At 43.8% G+C, this 13,502-nt stretch overlaps 1 protein-coding gene across 2 annotated transcripts in view; it reads right to left on the bottom strand.

Annotated features, from left to right (window-relative positions):
* Positions 1 to 13,502, bottom strand: part of Ints9 (integrator complex subunit 9) — an 89,791-nt gene that overhangs the window by 33,889 nt on the left and 42,400 nt on the right. For both annotated transcript variants that reach the window (NM_001253731.1, NM_153414.5), the window contains exons 5-6: positions 12,834 to 12,973; positions 10,879 to 10,965 (exon numbers count right to left, since the gene is read on the bottom strand). In NM_001253731.1, coding sequence (NP_001240660.1) covers positions 10,879 to 10,965; positions 12,834 to 12,973 — 227 coding nt within the window. The remainder of the gene's footprint in view (positions 1 to 10,878; positions 10,966 to 12,833; positions 12,974 to 13,502) is intronic.

The following is a 13,502-nucleotide window of genomic DNA, read 5'->3' as shown; positions in this document are numbered from 1 at the left end:
AATGTAAACAGCCAGCCCTCTCTGTGAACACTTATCTCTCTGATAAAAGAGAACTCAAGAGGAAGGCAGGGGCTGCTCTCTAAAATCCTCACTTAGGGAAAGGCTGGGCAGTCCCAGGTGTACCCCAAATAAAGCTGGCCTCAATAGGACAATCATAAATTCAATCTTTCTTTTCGAAATTTTCAAGTTCAATAATATATACTTAAAAAATGATTTATTTCATTTCTATTTTTCATCTGTACGTGTGAATAACTGATTGTATGTGCATCATGTGAGTGGGTGATACCAAGAAGACCAGAAGAGGGAGCCAGATCCCTGAAAGTGGAGTTATAGGCAGTTTTGATCTGCAATGTGGAGGCTAGGAACCAAACCCAGGCCCTCTCTAAGAGCAGCAGGTTCTTTTAACCATTGATTTATCTCTCCAGCCCTTAATGATATATGCACTCTAACACAGAACATTTCTACTTGAACTATATCCATTCCCCCCCCCCCCCACACACACACAGTGCTAGGAAGTCTCAGGCCCTTACACATTGTGTATCATGCCCTGCCTCTGAGCTATACCCCAGACTAGGTTTTTCTACCTAAGATCTCACATTTTCTTTCCTGTTAACATAAGATAAATAAAATAAACTTCACCAGTGGGGCTGAGAAAAAGAGTGAGTTTAACACTGGTGAGGCTCGACATAAAGGGGAATAAATATGACCTGTGTGCCCTTTAACACCACCATCAAAAACATTCCTTGATTGTTTTAAACAATATTTTCATATTGTTTAAAAATATACATAAGGAATTATCTGGAAGATTAACTTGTGTGAGCCTAACTGTAAAATCTAAGTTAATGTGCTCCCGATGAATTGAATGTGTGCATTAGGCTCTATTTGCTCCCAAAAACACTGAGCAGCAGAGCATTTCACGCACTCTCTCCCTCTCACACACACACAAACACACACAGCAACACACCCACCCATCCTCATCTGTACTCTAATGGCTCCCCCTATACTCAAGGTAAAACCCAAGGCTCTTAGTCATGTTCTACCTAGATTACTATGAGAGGTACTATGAGATGATGGAAAGATGGGAGTGACATCCAGACATGCCTGGATTTCAACCCAAATGTGCCAAAATGACAGGTACCACGGCCAGGTAGCACATGCATTGTCCCTCAACCCAGAGTGAGGCTCTGATCTCTCTCTCTAGGGTCTTGAGAAAGAAGCCAAGCTACTACCCATCCTTAGTTCCTCCTTGAAATTCCCACCACCAGGGTCCAGTGCTTGTGCCTCCCAGGGTCACCTTCCAGGAAAAATAATGACTTCTCTCTTGGGCTGCACAGGAGCCAGACTCCTTGACTGCAGGCCAGAGCTGGAAGGTTATAGAGGGCGTGGCTAGAGGAGCAGAGTGCATCCCAAAGTGCTTCTTCCAGGGGAGTGTGCTCTCCTGCAACTGGCTCCATTCTCTAGGAGACTAAGAAGGCACACACAAGGCATACCCACAACTACTCTCCCTGTGTGGGTCTCTTTACCTACTGATACCTGGCACTTCTACTACCTTGAAACAGCATGCACTTTCTTTCCTGCTAGGACCGAGGTCTGTAGCAGCTCTGTGCACACCGGTCACTCTGCTGGAGATTAAACAGTCTTATGTCAGTACACAGTAGGAGGCAGGGTCTGAATCTTAAGGGAACATTTCAAGCATAAGGATGAGAAGTATCTACCGTTTTTGTCTTTGGTAACTCAGGGTCTCATTTTAGGGAATATACTAGGGTCTTTTAGGAAGGAAAGCAAGCATTAAAGTTGTTTAAAAGGCTTGTGAAAACCCAGACATATTTTCAGATAAACTTACAAACAGCATCTAGAGAAACGGCAGACAGAGAAACCTCCTCTCCATGTTTCTGACAACAATCCATCAGAGCACTGCGGTGAGGGAAGCAGGCTTGTTCAGCCTGCCGTTCCTTTTAGTTTGACTAATATATACTAAAATAGCAAGGCACCTTTTATCTGATTCTGTCACATCACAGATAGAGTTAACTCCCTTCTCACTCTTGTATATGCTGCACCTAGTACTGAATACAAACAACACAGACACATGCACACACAAACACAGGCACACACCATGGCTATCCCCTGAAAGGAAAAAAACCCAGCAATCCTAAATGCATCCTATCTGAATCTACCTGCACGAGAGGTTAAAGGTCACTCTAACACACAGTGAGGACCACACAGAACACCAGACAAAAGGTCAAGTTGAGCACACCCAGAAACTGAGCAGTCCAGTGAACTCTGGCTTCAGGTCTGACTTCCTTGATTAGGGTTTTGTGGCAGGTCACTTTAGACAGGGCTCCTCTTGACACCACTAGCCTGTATTTACCACACTGGACAGGTGCCTCCCTGAGCATGGACCACGCGCTTGCTTCTCATGAACAGAATATGAAACAAATGATGGGATTCTGAGAGAGGCACTGCAGAATGCTCCCTTTCTCTTTTGTGTTTTTGCATGCTCTGATGAAACCAGCTGCCATGCTGTAAAAAGTTCAACTGATGGGCACACAGGAGAGGGACTTGAGGGAGGCCTTAGTTCAACATCAAGTGAGCCCAGGAGAGAGCCTTTCCAGTGGGACCTGAGTTAACCTGAAGCCTGCAAAGATGCAGAAATGGAAAGCTATACATGATGGTATCACACATCTGAAGTCCCTGCAGTCCAGGAGACTAAGGCAGAACTACTTGAGTCCTTGAGTTTGAGACTGGACTGAGAAATGTAACGAGATCCATTCCCCGACACACAAAGAACTGGGCTTGTGTTCTACTATAGAGGAAGCATTATAATTCTCAACTACATAGGGCTTTTCTCGGGCATCCTCGAGGTCATTTTAATAAAGCCCAATTGTACAGGACAATTAAATTGGAACAGATTGCTTTGTATATCTAAGATGGACTTTCACTTCCTTTAGTTGAAATATTAAGCATTTACTTAACCACATTTCTTCTCTTTATCTCTAAAGTGAGGGAAACATTTCTTCCTTACAAACAACAGCACATAAATGACATATAGTGAACATGTACATTTCTTTTTCTTTTCTTTCTCTTTCTCCTCCCTCCCTCTGTGCCTCCCTCCCTTCCCTTTCAAGATAGGGTTTTACTGTGTAGGCCTGGCTGTCCTGGAATTAGATCTGTAGATCAGACTGGCCTTGAACTCACAGAGACCCACCTGTTACTGCTTCCCAAGTGCTGGGATTAAAGGTGCGTGTCAAGACCACCCAGCCAAATTAATTATTCTCAGGCTCCAGAGGGGAATGGCTCAGGGACCCTGGCATATACCAAATCTGTGGATGCATTTCTAGAAAACAGCACAATTCTTGTACAGTCATATGCAAATTCTCCAATATACTTTATTATTCTTTAAACAATTAGAGATAAGTCTTGTCATATAACTGACAGTAGGCCTGAATTTCAGAGTTCAATAAAGCAATTTTCCTATCTTCCTATTATGACGGACAGGTCTACTACACTTTAGGTAACCCCTAGTTTACTGGCCAAATAATGTAATGTAAATGCATTGTAGACGACTTTCCTGTAAGGGAATAATGTTCAGCACAGAAGTGAAATTTTCCTGAATACTTTCTATCAGCAGTTGAATTCATGAGTACAAACTCCCGGATACACAGGACCAATTGTATGAAGCACACACACACACACACACACACACACACACACACACACAGAGTATATATCACATGTGCATATGTGTATGTCTAACACAGATACACATAGCTCCTAGTTTCTTTTGGATAGCTTATTCTAGAACCCTATGTACTGTTTATGTCTTGTAGATCTCAAAGTACCTGTCATTCTCTATCTAGAAATGTTTAGGAGTTCTTTTCATAAAAGTTTGACAACTACATTCTCACAAATAATCTAGGGATTTTTTTTTTTTATTAGCTAGGTAAAAGTCTAAAATTAGGGATCAGTCGAATGTACTACTCTTTGGTCTCTTTCTTATGTACAATGGCAGATTTTTACCAAGCTGGTTAGTTTTGTTCACTCCATCACTTGCCCTAGAATGGTTTCTTGCTACATTTGAACCAATATGGTCTACAGAGACTTAACCTGTCTTAAGCTTTGAGGGGAGCTTTTTCACAGATATATCCTGATCTGGGCACCTGGTAGTTACTTGTCAAGTGTGATCCCCTATCAACACCTACTCTAGCTTGCACTTTACTGTCCCTTGATGCTGGGTCACTCTGTCATATACCTATCTCCTAACATCTCCTTGGACCGAGCTTTCCCTAAAACTCCTGTGTGTATGTGAGGTCACGCTTACTGCGGGGCACTTATAGACGCACTCAAAGCCATTAGGATTATTAGCTGATTTAGGATAAGTAGGATAAGGAAACCCGGAGGGAACTGGTTCTGTTTCTGGCTTTCTAATTTATCAAAGTCAAAATTTCATAGTCTAAATTTTTCATAAGTCCTTCTAAAAGATTTCATCATTTCATTCTTTTCTTATCGCACTTGAGTGCCTAAGAAACTTCTTTCCTGGGCCACTGACATTGAGCCAAAGTTCCTGCTGCCTCTTCCCGCATCTTAGAAGCACAAGCAGCAACCTAAGACTACGGGTTTTTGTTAAAGAGTTAAGACCTTTAGGCCTACAGGGATCACTTAAAGGCAGACGATGAACACATTGATCGGGTTCTAAGTGTTTGCTGAACAAATGGACAGAATATAAGAGCAGAATACAGAGAACAGGAGAAGCAGGAACTGTGTCTACCCTCAATAAAGACCACTTGACATCAGCAGTGCAGGGATGGATTGCAGGGAGGCTTGCTGCTGTATACTGAGCTTATCAAAAACAAAGCCTCAAAACCACACATTTCTCAATATGAACCGGAACCACTATAATCCTGATTTTTGTTTTGGACCAAATTATTTCTAGAAAGAACAAAGGCGATTACTACGACAAAGTAAGCACCATTCGAGAGAGTGTCCAGACGATCTCTGCTTCAACTCTACAGTCCCTGAAAACAAACAACTCATCTTTATAATTTGGCTTTTTAAGTGAACTTGCTCACCAGGACAGACTCACGGACAGATGAACCACACTAACTCTGAGTCTCAGTAAGAAGTAATAGATAGGTATTTTTTCTATCAATACCCTTGGAGTTTGGGTACCATGAATTGGTCCCTCAGAGGCGAATTTACTGACTGAAAAGGAAACAATGGGTCTGGGATCACAAGGCTCAACAGCCTGTGACTCTCTCAAAGTACAGCCATTCTGTGAGGATCTGCCTTAAAGAGCCCTTTCCATGGCTAACTTCTATAACTGTAATGTGTGTATACTTAGAGATAATTTTTATGTATTTTATATCACGTCTCAAAAAGCATGGCTGACAAAGTTAAATAGAGGCAAGTGTGGGTTTAGAAGCAGTTTCCTTTGTCCACTTGCTCTCAATAAAACAGGCGGTATCTAAGATGAATTAGAGCTGGAAGGAAGGCAGGTGTGATCTGGCTGCTATAAATGGATTAGTCACAATTTAGTTGTTGTGATAAAACACCATGTCCAAAAGCAACTTAAGGAAGAAAAAAAGTTTATTTTGGCTTATGGTTGGTTTCAGAGGGTTGGAGGTCAGGGTTTGTAGAGGCATGGTAGCAGAAGCAGGAAGCCGAAACACAGGAAGCAGAGAGACTAGGCAGGAAGTAGGGACAAGGTATAAACCTTCAAAGTCAGCTCCCATAGGTGAGCCGCAAGATTGCATTCCCTAAAGACTCTGCCCCATGGTGATGTACTTCCTCCAGGGAGACTGCACTTCCTAAAGATTCTACAGCTACCAAACAACCACGGACCAAATGTTCAAATACATGAGCCTGTGAGGGACATTTTTCATTCAAACTACACCAGGCAAAGACTATTTACAAATGTCACCCATAGTACCCACTTGGTCCACGCGACACCATGCAAGGTGGTTTAACAATCTTTTCAATTTTACAAATGAGAAAAGCGAGCCCAGAAGAGATGAACTGATTCAACTACAAGAAACAGCTGAAATTCAAACTCTAGTCTGTGTGACCTCTAAGCCCATACTTTTCAAATTCTTCCTATTATATAGTTAGGCCTGATAAATTCCTCAGCAAATAGCCAAGGAATGTCAGAGCAAAAGAAGAACGGCTTTAACATGCATTTTAAAGTCTCCTGAAAGGTGAACCTTCTTCTGTTCTTAATTCCTTAATGCTTAAGAGATGATTATGACAATATCTTATAATTTTTATCTTTTTTTAAGTGCAGAATCTCACTAGTAGCTCAGCTTGTCCTTGAACTTTTCTTCTGCCTCTGGTCCCCATCTCTCAGCTGTTAGAACCACAGGTGTGCACCATCATACCTTGAAATGCCTTATAATGACTATTAATTATGACTAAGGATTCTAACCTTATAAACATTTATATTAAAAATACCAGATATCAGAGTAGTTTCTTTTGAGGAATATTTTGCTTTAAAAATTCTCATTAAAAAATCTAAGGGGAATCTGAGAAAATTCTATTGCATGGGGTTTCCTTCCCTCCCAACTGCATCTTCTACACTATAGCAAACTGTAGTGCCAAAATGAAGACGGATGGTTGATGTCTTCTACATAAATTTTAGGGACATGTCAACTAAGGCAAGAAGCCGCACAACTGTCAAAAGCAAGAGTAATAGGATTCTTGAATATACATCCTAATAATAAATCAAATGTTAATTCAAACCAACTCCAAATGATTTAAGAGAATTTGTCAGATTTTTTTTGACCAATGAGCTTGAAGATGTTTAATTTATTGTTTTCTTTACTTGATGGCTTTATTACTAACTCAAGCTACTTAGGTGCATTAATTTCAGGCACTTGACCAAGATCTATTTTGAGAATCCCTATGTAGTTGGAAGTAAAATCTTCAATCCGACTCCCAGTGATTTGCTTGAATCACACAGGACTTTACTTTGACGTGTAAGTCAGCACTTTAAAATACATTTAAAAAACCCACTCATAAGCAGCCAGATTTGAGCTTCTTATTAAAAAAAAAAAAAAAAAGCAAACCAAAACTGAAAGAAAAAAGGGCAACAGTTCACATTCCTAACCAGCCAAGACACACTCAGTGCGCTTCAGCTGCTCCAATACAGGAGTGTGATAACTAGTCCCGGCCTCATCTCATGCCTCTATCCCAGGAAAGTCATGGATTGCATCACCTGGGCAAACATGGTATATGAGAGGAACCTAAAATAACAGGCATCCTTCAGGACCAGCTCCTTCAGCTGACCGAATGAAGCACTCCTAGAACCTAGCCAAGGCATAGCTCTAGAGCTCTGATGCTGGATGCCAGTTAAATAGGGAACTTTGGAAAAAAAATTCTAGTTCTTTTTCTAAAACCTATTTCCCCCCCCTGGGGTATAACAGCATGCTGCCCTCCTGTGTGCTCACACAGATGTGCTTACCATGTGTGGGAGGTAGAACCACAGATTGATACCAGATGTCCTCTATTATTTTCTACCTTGTTTTGGGGACAAAAATCTCACTGAACCTGGAGCTTGCTGTGTAGGCTGGACTTGCAGGCCCCCAGCTCCTGGGATCTGCCTGTCCCTGCCTCCCTTTCCTGCAGCAACGGAACACAGATAGACACCGAGTGCTGAGGTGAGAAACCATCCTTAAGGAACCATCACCAGCCTCAATGAGTGCTTCCATCTTAAAGCCAATCCTAATATTTGTGCTGAGTTTATTCAGGATAGAAAGAAAACAAAGCTGGGGCTTTTGTTTTATCACTTCTGCATAAGTAGACTATTCCCTTTGCCATCGATAACTAAGGTCCATCATGTGTCTCAAAGCCAAAATGAAAGTCCTGGTCAGGGCCAGAAGGCACACATTTATCTCCAGCAGTGTACTGTATCTCTGCTCCTCTTCCATGATACCCTTTCCTTTCTAGCCTTTACCCACCAGTGGTGAGCCACACTAACTCAAGAGATTTGCTGAGCATCTCATGACTAATGCCCAGGCCCCTGACATTATGCTTGCTTCTCTCAAGCGCCATTCACACTCTTCCTAATACACAGTGACATTACTCTGGGAGCCAGTTATTTTGTTATGTTTTAAAAAGAATGGGTAAGCAAGGGGAAAAAATGCCTCTTTTTGTGCTCAAGGTCACAGAAGAGGCAAATTAAGATTCAGAACTTCCTAAGACTTGGCCCAGGACTTGGGAAATCAGGAACACTGACCTTTGAATGCTGCTTCTGATGTGCCAAAACTATTTGCAGCTGAGTACATAAGAACATAAATAAACAAGAGGAAATACGTAAGGGAGGCCAAGGCATATGTGGTCTACTACAGGGAAAGAAAATACAGCCCCAAGACTCTTTTAAGGAGGCAGGTTGTCAGGACCTGGGGTCCCATGTGGTCCAGTGTGCTCGGGCAGAGAGTGGCACAGGAAGGGCTGAGAAAAAGGCAGCTGAGACTGTAAATGCCACACAAAGAGGGCAGTACCACTGTTGGAGAGTGGCCAGATTCAAGGAAGCCACTCAAACAGAGACAGGACACCTTGGGTATGGCACACCTAGATGATTCGGAGACACCTGCACACCATCCTACCAACCAAGGAGACGCCCAGAAGATCCCTGCAAGACAGGAAAAAGGGGCACAGAACACCTACTTCCATTCCCACCACATAAGGGGGGCTGCAGGATATGCCCTCAAAGACTGACTGAGCAGAGGGTGGAAGTGTGGACTCTGTAGCCTGAAATCACCTAAAAAGTCAGAACCTGTCGCTCACCATCAGATGACCCTGGGGAGTTACCAACCCTCTCTGTGGCACTTCTCTCCTGTAAACTCAATAATGCCACTGCTCATCTCATCAAAGCGTCAGTTCCTGCTGTAGGAACACATTTAGAGCAATGTCTGGCAGAAAAAGCCATCCATAGGTTAAGTAAGCAGTGTGTACAAGGAACACATAGAGGAGACGTGTGCCTAAACTCTGGAACACAAAAACGTGATAGCCCACATACATTTACAGGAAGACTGGTAAAATCTAAGACACTGACATTCCGAGGCCTGGTTGACTGCTATTATCATCATCATTATTATCAGCTGGGGACAAGGAAGCGATGGGCAGGACAGCTGGAGAAAGGGGCGGGATCAGGAATTCTCAGGAAGTCTAATGCAGTTTGACCCCCAGGCTCTCCATGCTAAGAGCAGAAGATGGGACCAGGGGTGAAGGCAGCCGTTGCTGGGGTTAGACACGACAGGTCAAGCTGACCGGTGTCCTCTACCGCAGGGCAGGTAAGAGTGCGTGGGTGTGGGATCAAGCCACCTCCATGCTCCTTCCATGGTATTTATCCTTTACCTTACCTCCACAGCCCAGTCTCTTGGTCCTTGCATGACACTCTACCTAAACTCTGGGGATGGTCACTAATCTCCCACTTTCCACATCCAAGGGCCTCATCTCCATTTTACTTGCTAGTTTCCTTAGTTATCTTTTGTTTGCATCTGGTTTCTAGCGCACAGCTCTTACATGGACTTAGAACTAGCTTATGCAGTCTAGGCTGACACAGCTTTTGGTCTTTCTGCCTCCCATTCCAGAGTGCTAGGATTACAGGCACATGTCACCACCCACAAGCCTGTGTTTTTGGAACCTTCCTATGTCCTGGCTCCCACTCGCCTTCCTCGTTACTACTTTGCAGCTCCCTTTATGCTTACCGATCCCTTTAACCCCACTCAGGCACCTCCCTGGAGCTGCAGTCTTCTTCAAGCTCACTTGCTTCCGCCTTAGTTCAGACCTTTGTCTTCTGGGTCTGACATGGCCCCCTGCTGGTCTCCCTGTCTCCATCTCTGCAGGCCTCACAACTCCCATGTTGCTTCCAGAGTTCCTTTCTTCCAAACCAAATGTGGTCATGTCATTCTCTTTACAGGCCTCCCTACTAATGACCTGCACACACTCAATGGTGCAAGCCTCAACCTCCCCTGTAGGAGACTGTATAACCTCATTCCAACCTGCCCTCCCTGCTTCCCTTCCCTACCCACCTATCAACACTGAATTTCTCACCATCCCATGACATGAAACCAGATACCTCTTCAACACAACTGTTGTGTGTGTGTGTGTGTGTGTGCGTGCATGCATGTGAGTGGTAGTGGTATGTGAACATGCATGTGTTTACTTGTGTGGAGACCCAAATCTGAAGCCACCAGTTCTGCCCAGTCTAGCCAGCGAGCTCCAAGGAGTCCATTTCTGCCTGTCACGTGCTGGGCTTGCTTGCTCACTCTTATGTGGGTTCTGGGGATTGAACTCTGATTCTCATGAATGAGGAGAAAATGCTTTATCCATCCAGTTACCTCTCCAGCCCCCGGCTTTTATGTAAGGAAATCTTTTCTTCGAGTTGATTCACATCATCTAAGAAATGTCCTCCTCAGCTTCCTTAAACAGCAAACATTATTTATTAAAAAAAAGATTTATTTATTGTGTGTATGTGATGTATGTACTTGGGTAAGTATGTGACAAGGCACATGTCAGAGGCCAATCTGTGAGGTGTGGATCTTTCCTACCACGTGGGACTTGGGGATCAAATTCAGGTCTACAGGCTTGGTGGCAAGCCCCTTTACCCACAGAGCCCTCTTGCCATCCCTAGCTCTTTACCTTCTGAGTGTCAACCACACTGTGGTGAGGACTCTTTAGACAGTCCTGGCAAGCCCTGAGTGACCTGGACCATTAGACCCCGGCCCTCCGTGGAGCCAGGTGCTCCCAAAGCTGCACAGCCCGCATGGGGCCTGAGTGTGAATTAAAGAAAGCCCTTCCACCTTCCACTCTAACCAGGTCTGTGCTGGAGTACAAAGGAGACTTGAGAAGCTCTGGAGCCAACAAGGAGAGGGCTGTTCTCACCGCTGTATATCCTTATTCTTCCACAAGGAGGCAGACTGGGCCTTTGGCACTCTTTCGATGAAATTCACCAGCTCTTCCATGAGAAGCCTGAGTTTAAACAAAGCATAAAGAACACTGAAGAACAATTTGCTGCAAACACTACAGCCGGGAATGGTGGATTTGCCCCCTTTTCACTAGCCTGTCTCATGAGATAGGCGTTTCAACTGATGTAAGAAGCTGACACATAGTTTGGGAATCAAAAATGCTCCAGTTAGAGCCGTGGTTCTCAACTTGTGGGTCTTGACCTGTTTGGGGACGGGAGAGGGGGCATGAGAATGACCCCTTCACAGAGGTCATACATCAGCTAGCCTACATGTCATATATTTACATTACAACTCATAACAGTAGCAAAATTACAGTTATATTAAGTAGCAACAAAAATAACTTTAGGGCTGGGGGGGTGTCACCACAACGTGAGGATCTGTATTAAAAGATTGCAGCATTAGGAAGGTTGAGAACCACTAGCATAGAGGGAGACATCAAGAACTAATTTGAAAGCTGCCCAAAAGATCTGCAGTGAGACAGACCTCTGCCATTCTGAGATGGAATACCCAAATACAGCTAAGGGAGCCCAAGGAGCACTGTACTCAGCTGGCTCACGGCTACACAGACATTGACAGCACCCTGAAAACTAGATGATAATCAAACAGCTAGAAGTAGAGCCAGACCTGGCAGCTCATCTCTGTAATCTTACCACTTGGGAGGCTGAGGCAGGAAGATTGCCATGAGTTCTAGAGTAGCCTAGGCTACATAGTGAGTTCTAGGCTAGCCTGGGTTTCAGAATGAGACTGTCCTCCAAAAAAACAATATATCCACCTTCCTACCCACCTAGAAATACATTTTCAATATCTGAATCCAGTTCATGCTAATACAGAACACAGGGTAATATCCTCTCTGTATCAATTTAGAGACAACAGCAACAAGTAAGTTTACTGGCAAACCCAAACACGTACACTTCACATCCATCTGTTTCCCTAACTACTGTCTCCTTCTCGAGGCAGCAGTCCTGGCTCCAGCACCCCAAGATTTGAGGCCCAGGTTCATGCTCCTTGATTGCCATTGTTTGCAGACTACGGGACTTGTAATGCTTTCTCTCAACCAGGCTGCTGTCTTGTTTTCCTATAATGGCAATTTCGGGTCCCTGGAATCCCTTCCTGTTTTTGTATAAGCTGTAGGTCACGTTTTCACACTAAAGGTTCTGTTTTATTTCTAATCACTAGCTCATCTTGTTGGGTATCTGTAAGACACTAGAGTACAATCTAACAGTTTATAGTACAATCAACCCTGTATATTGGATCCTGAAAGCTTTACCTTATACTGTTATTTCAAAGCAATACATTATGTGTGGATTTTTTTTCTTCAGTAATAATTTTCTTTCTAGGTTTTTTTCCTTTCCTTTTCTCTAAGTAACTGATTCTATGGTAATGTATACCATCCGCCTACACTGTAAAGGCTTAGCTGGGGTAAGAAGAAAGGACAACCTTCTTGGTTGACTGAAGACTGTAATTTTTGATTACTCTTCTTCCCTTGTTTTCTACAAGTTTCTATTTATAGTCCTCAGCAAATCATGAAAAAAAGGGGATCTTTCCAAAGCAAAGTAATAAAGTTTTTTCTTTTTCTTCTTCACTTAAATAAGCAAAGTTCTGTTGCTCTGACACTTTCTGCTCTGGATCTTTGTGGCATCTTCCTAAGCCTCTGACCTCTTCAGTACCATTTACAGAGGAGCTGCCTATGAACAGCTATGCTGAAAGAAAGACCCAGACACTACCAGGGGTACCCATCTCTAGGCATCTCCGGTGAGCATTCCTGTGTCTAGAGAGTGGCATACTCATCTTTGTCCTGGGAAATAAATTACACATTTCTGGTATCACACCCCACAGTGGCCACAGAAGGAGCTTGGCAGCCACACCTCTCACCTGCCGATCTGCATGGTGGGTTCTGTGGCATACACTGTGCCTGTGAATCCTGTGTGCTCGGTGATGTAGGGCAGCGCCATCATGCAGTGGTAGTTAGAGATGAGGATCACATCGACTGTAGACAGGTCTATTAGCTCGGTCTGGAGAGAAAGGGAGGGTGATGTGCGTCTGTGCCAGGGCACATAGAGCAGCAGGACGGGACTGACAAATGATGCTGTCAGAATGTAGAGTAGTAGCTCTGCTTCTTCAGAATAATGAGGCCTTTCCCGCAACACCACCCCTCTCTCACCGTGGATGTGTCCTAATACTGACAGCTGACAGCTGGGCAAAACGGCTAGCCGCGAGAACACGGCCAGCTTACCAGGATCACTCTGCTCTATACATTTAGCAAACTGGTCTTCAAAAGGCAAATAGAGAGACAACTACTTTTACTTTCTTTTTTGTTTTAAGTTTTTGACTTTTCATTGTCTGGCTACCATACTCCTGAGATAGGTAACGAGAAAGAGAATTGCAGTGACTTCTTCGAACTCTACAGGGGTTTTTATGATCCCGCTTCTCTGCCTTACCACCTAACAAGCCTTGGCATACTAGTGGGGGATGGGAGGTGGACTCAAGCATAGACTGTAGGCATAGCTAGAAACTGCAGCTCACAGCCAGCAACTCTCCTGC

Source organism: Mus musculus, chromosome 14, assembly GCF_000001635.26.
Source record: "Mus musculus strain C57BL/6J chromosome 14, GRCm38.p6 C57BL/6J".
NCBI lineage: Eukaryota > Metazoa > Chordata > Mammalia > Rodentia > Muridae > Mus > Mus musculus.
Note: the sequence above shows the minus strand (reverse complement) of the source record. Positions and strands in the feature narration are given on the sequence as shown.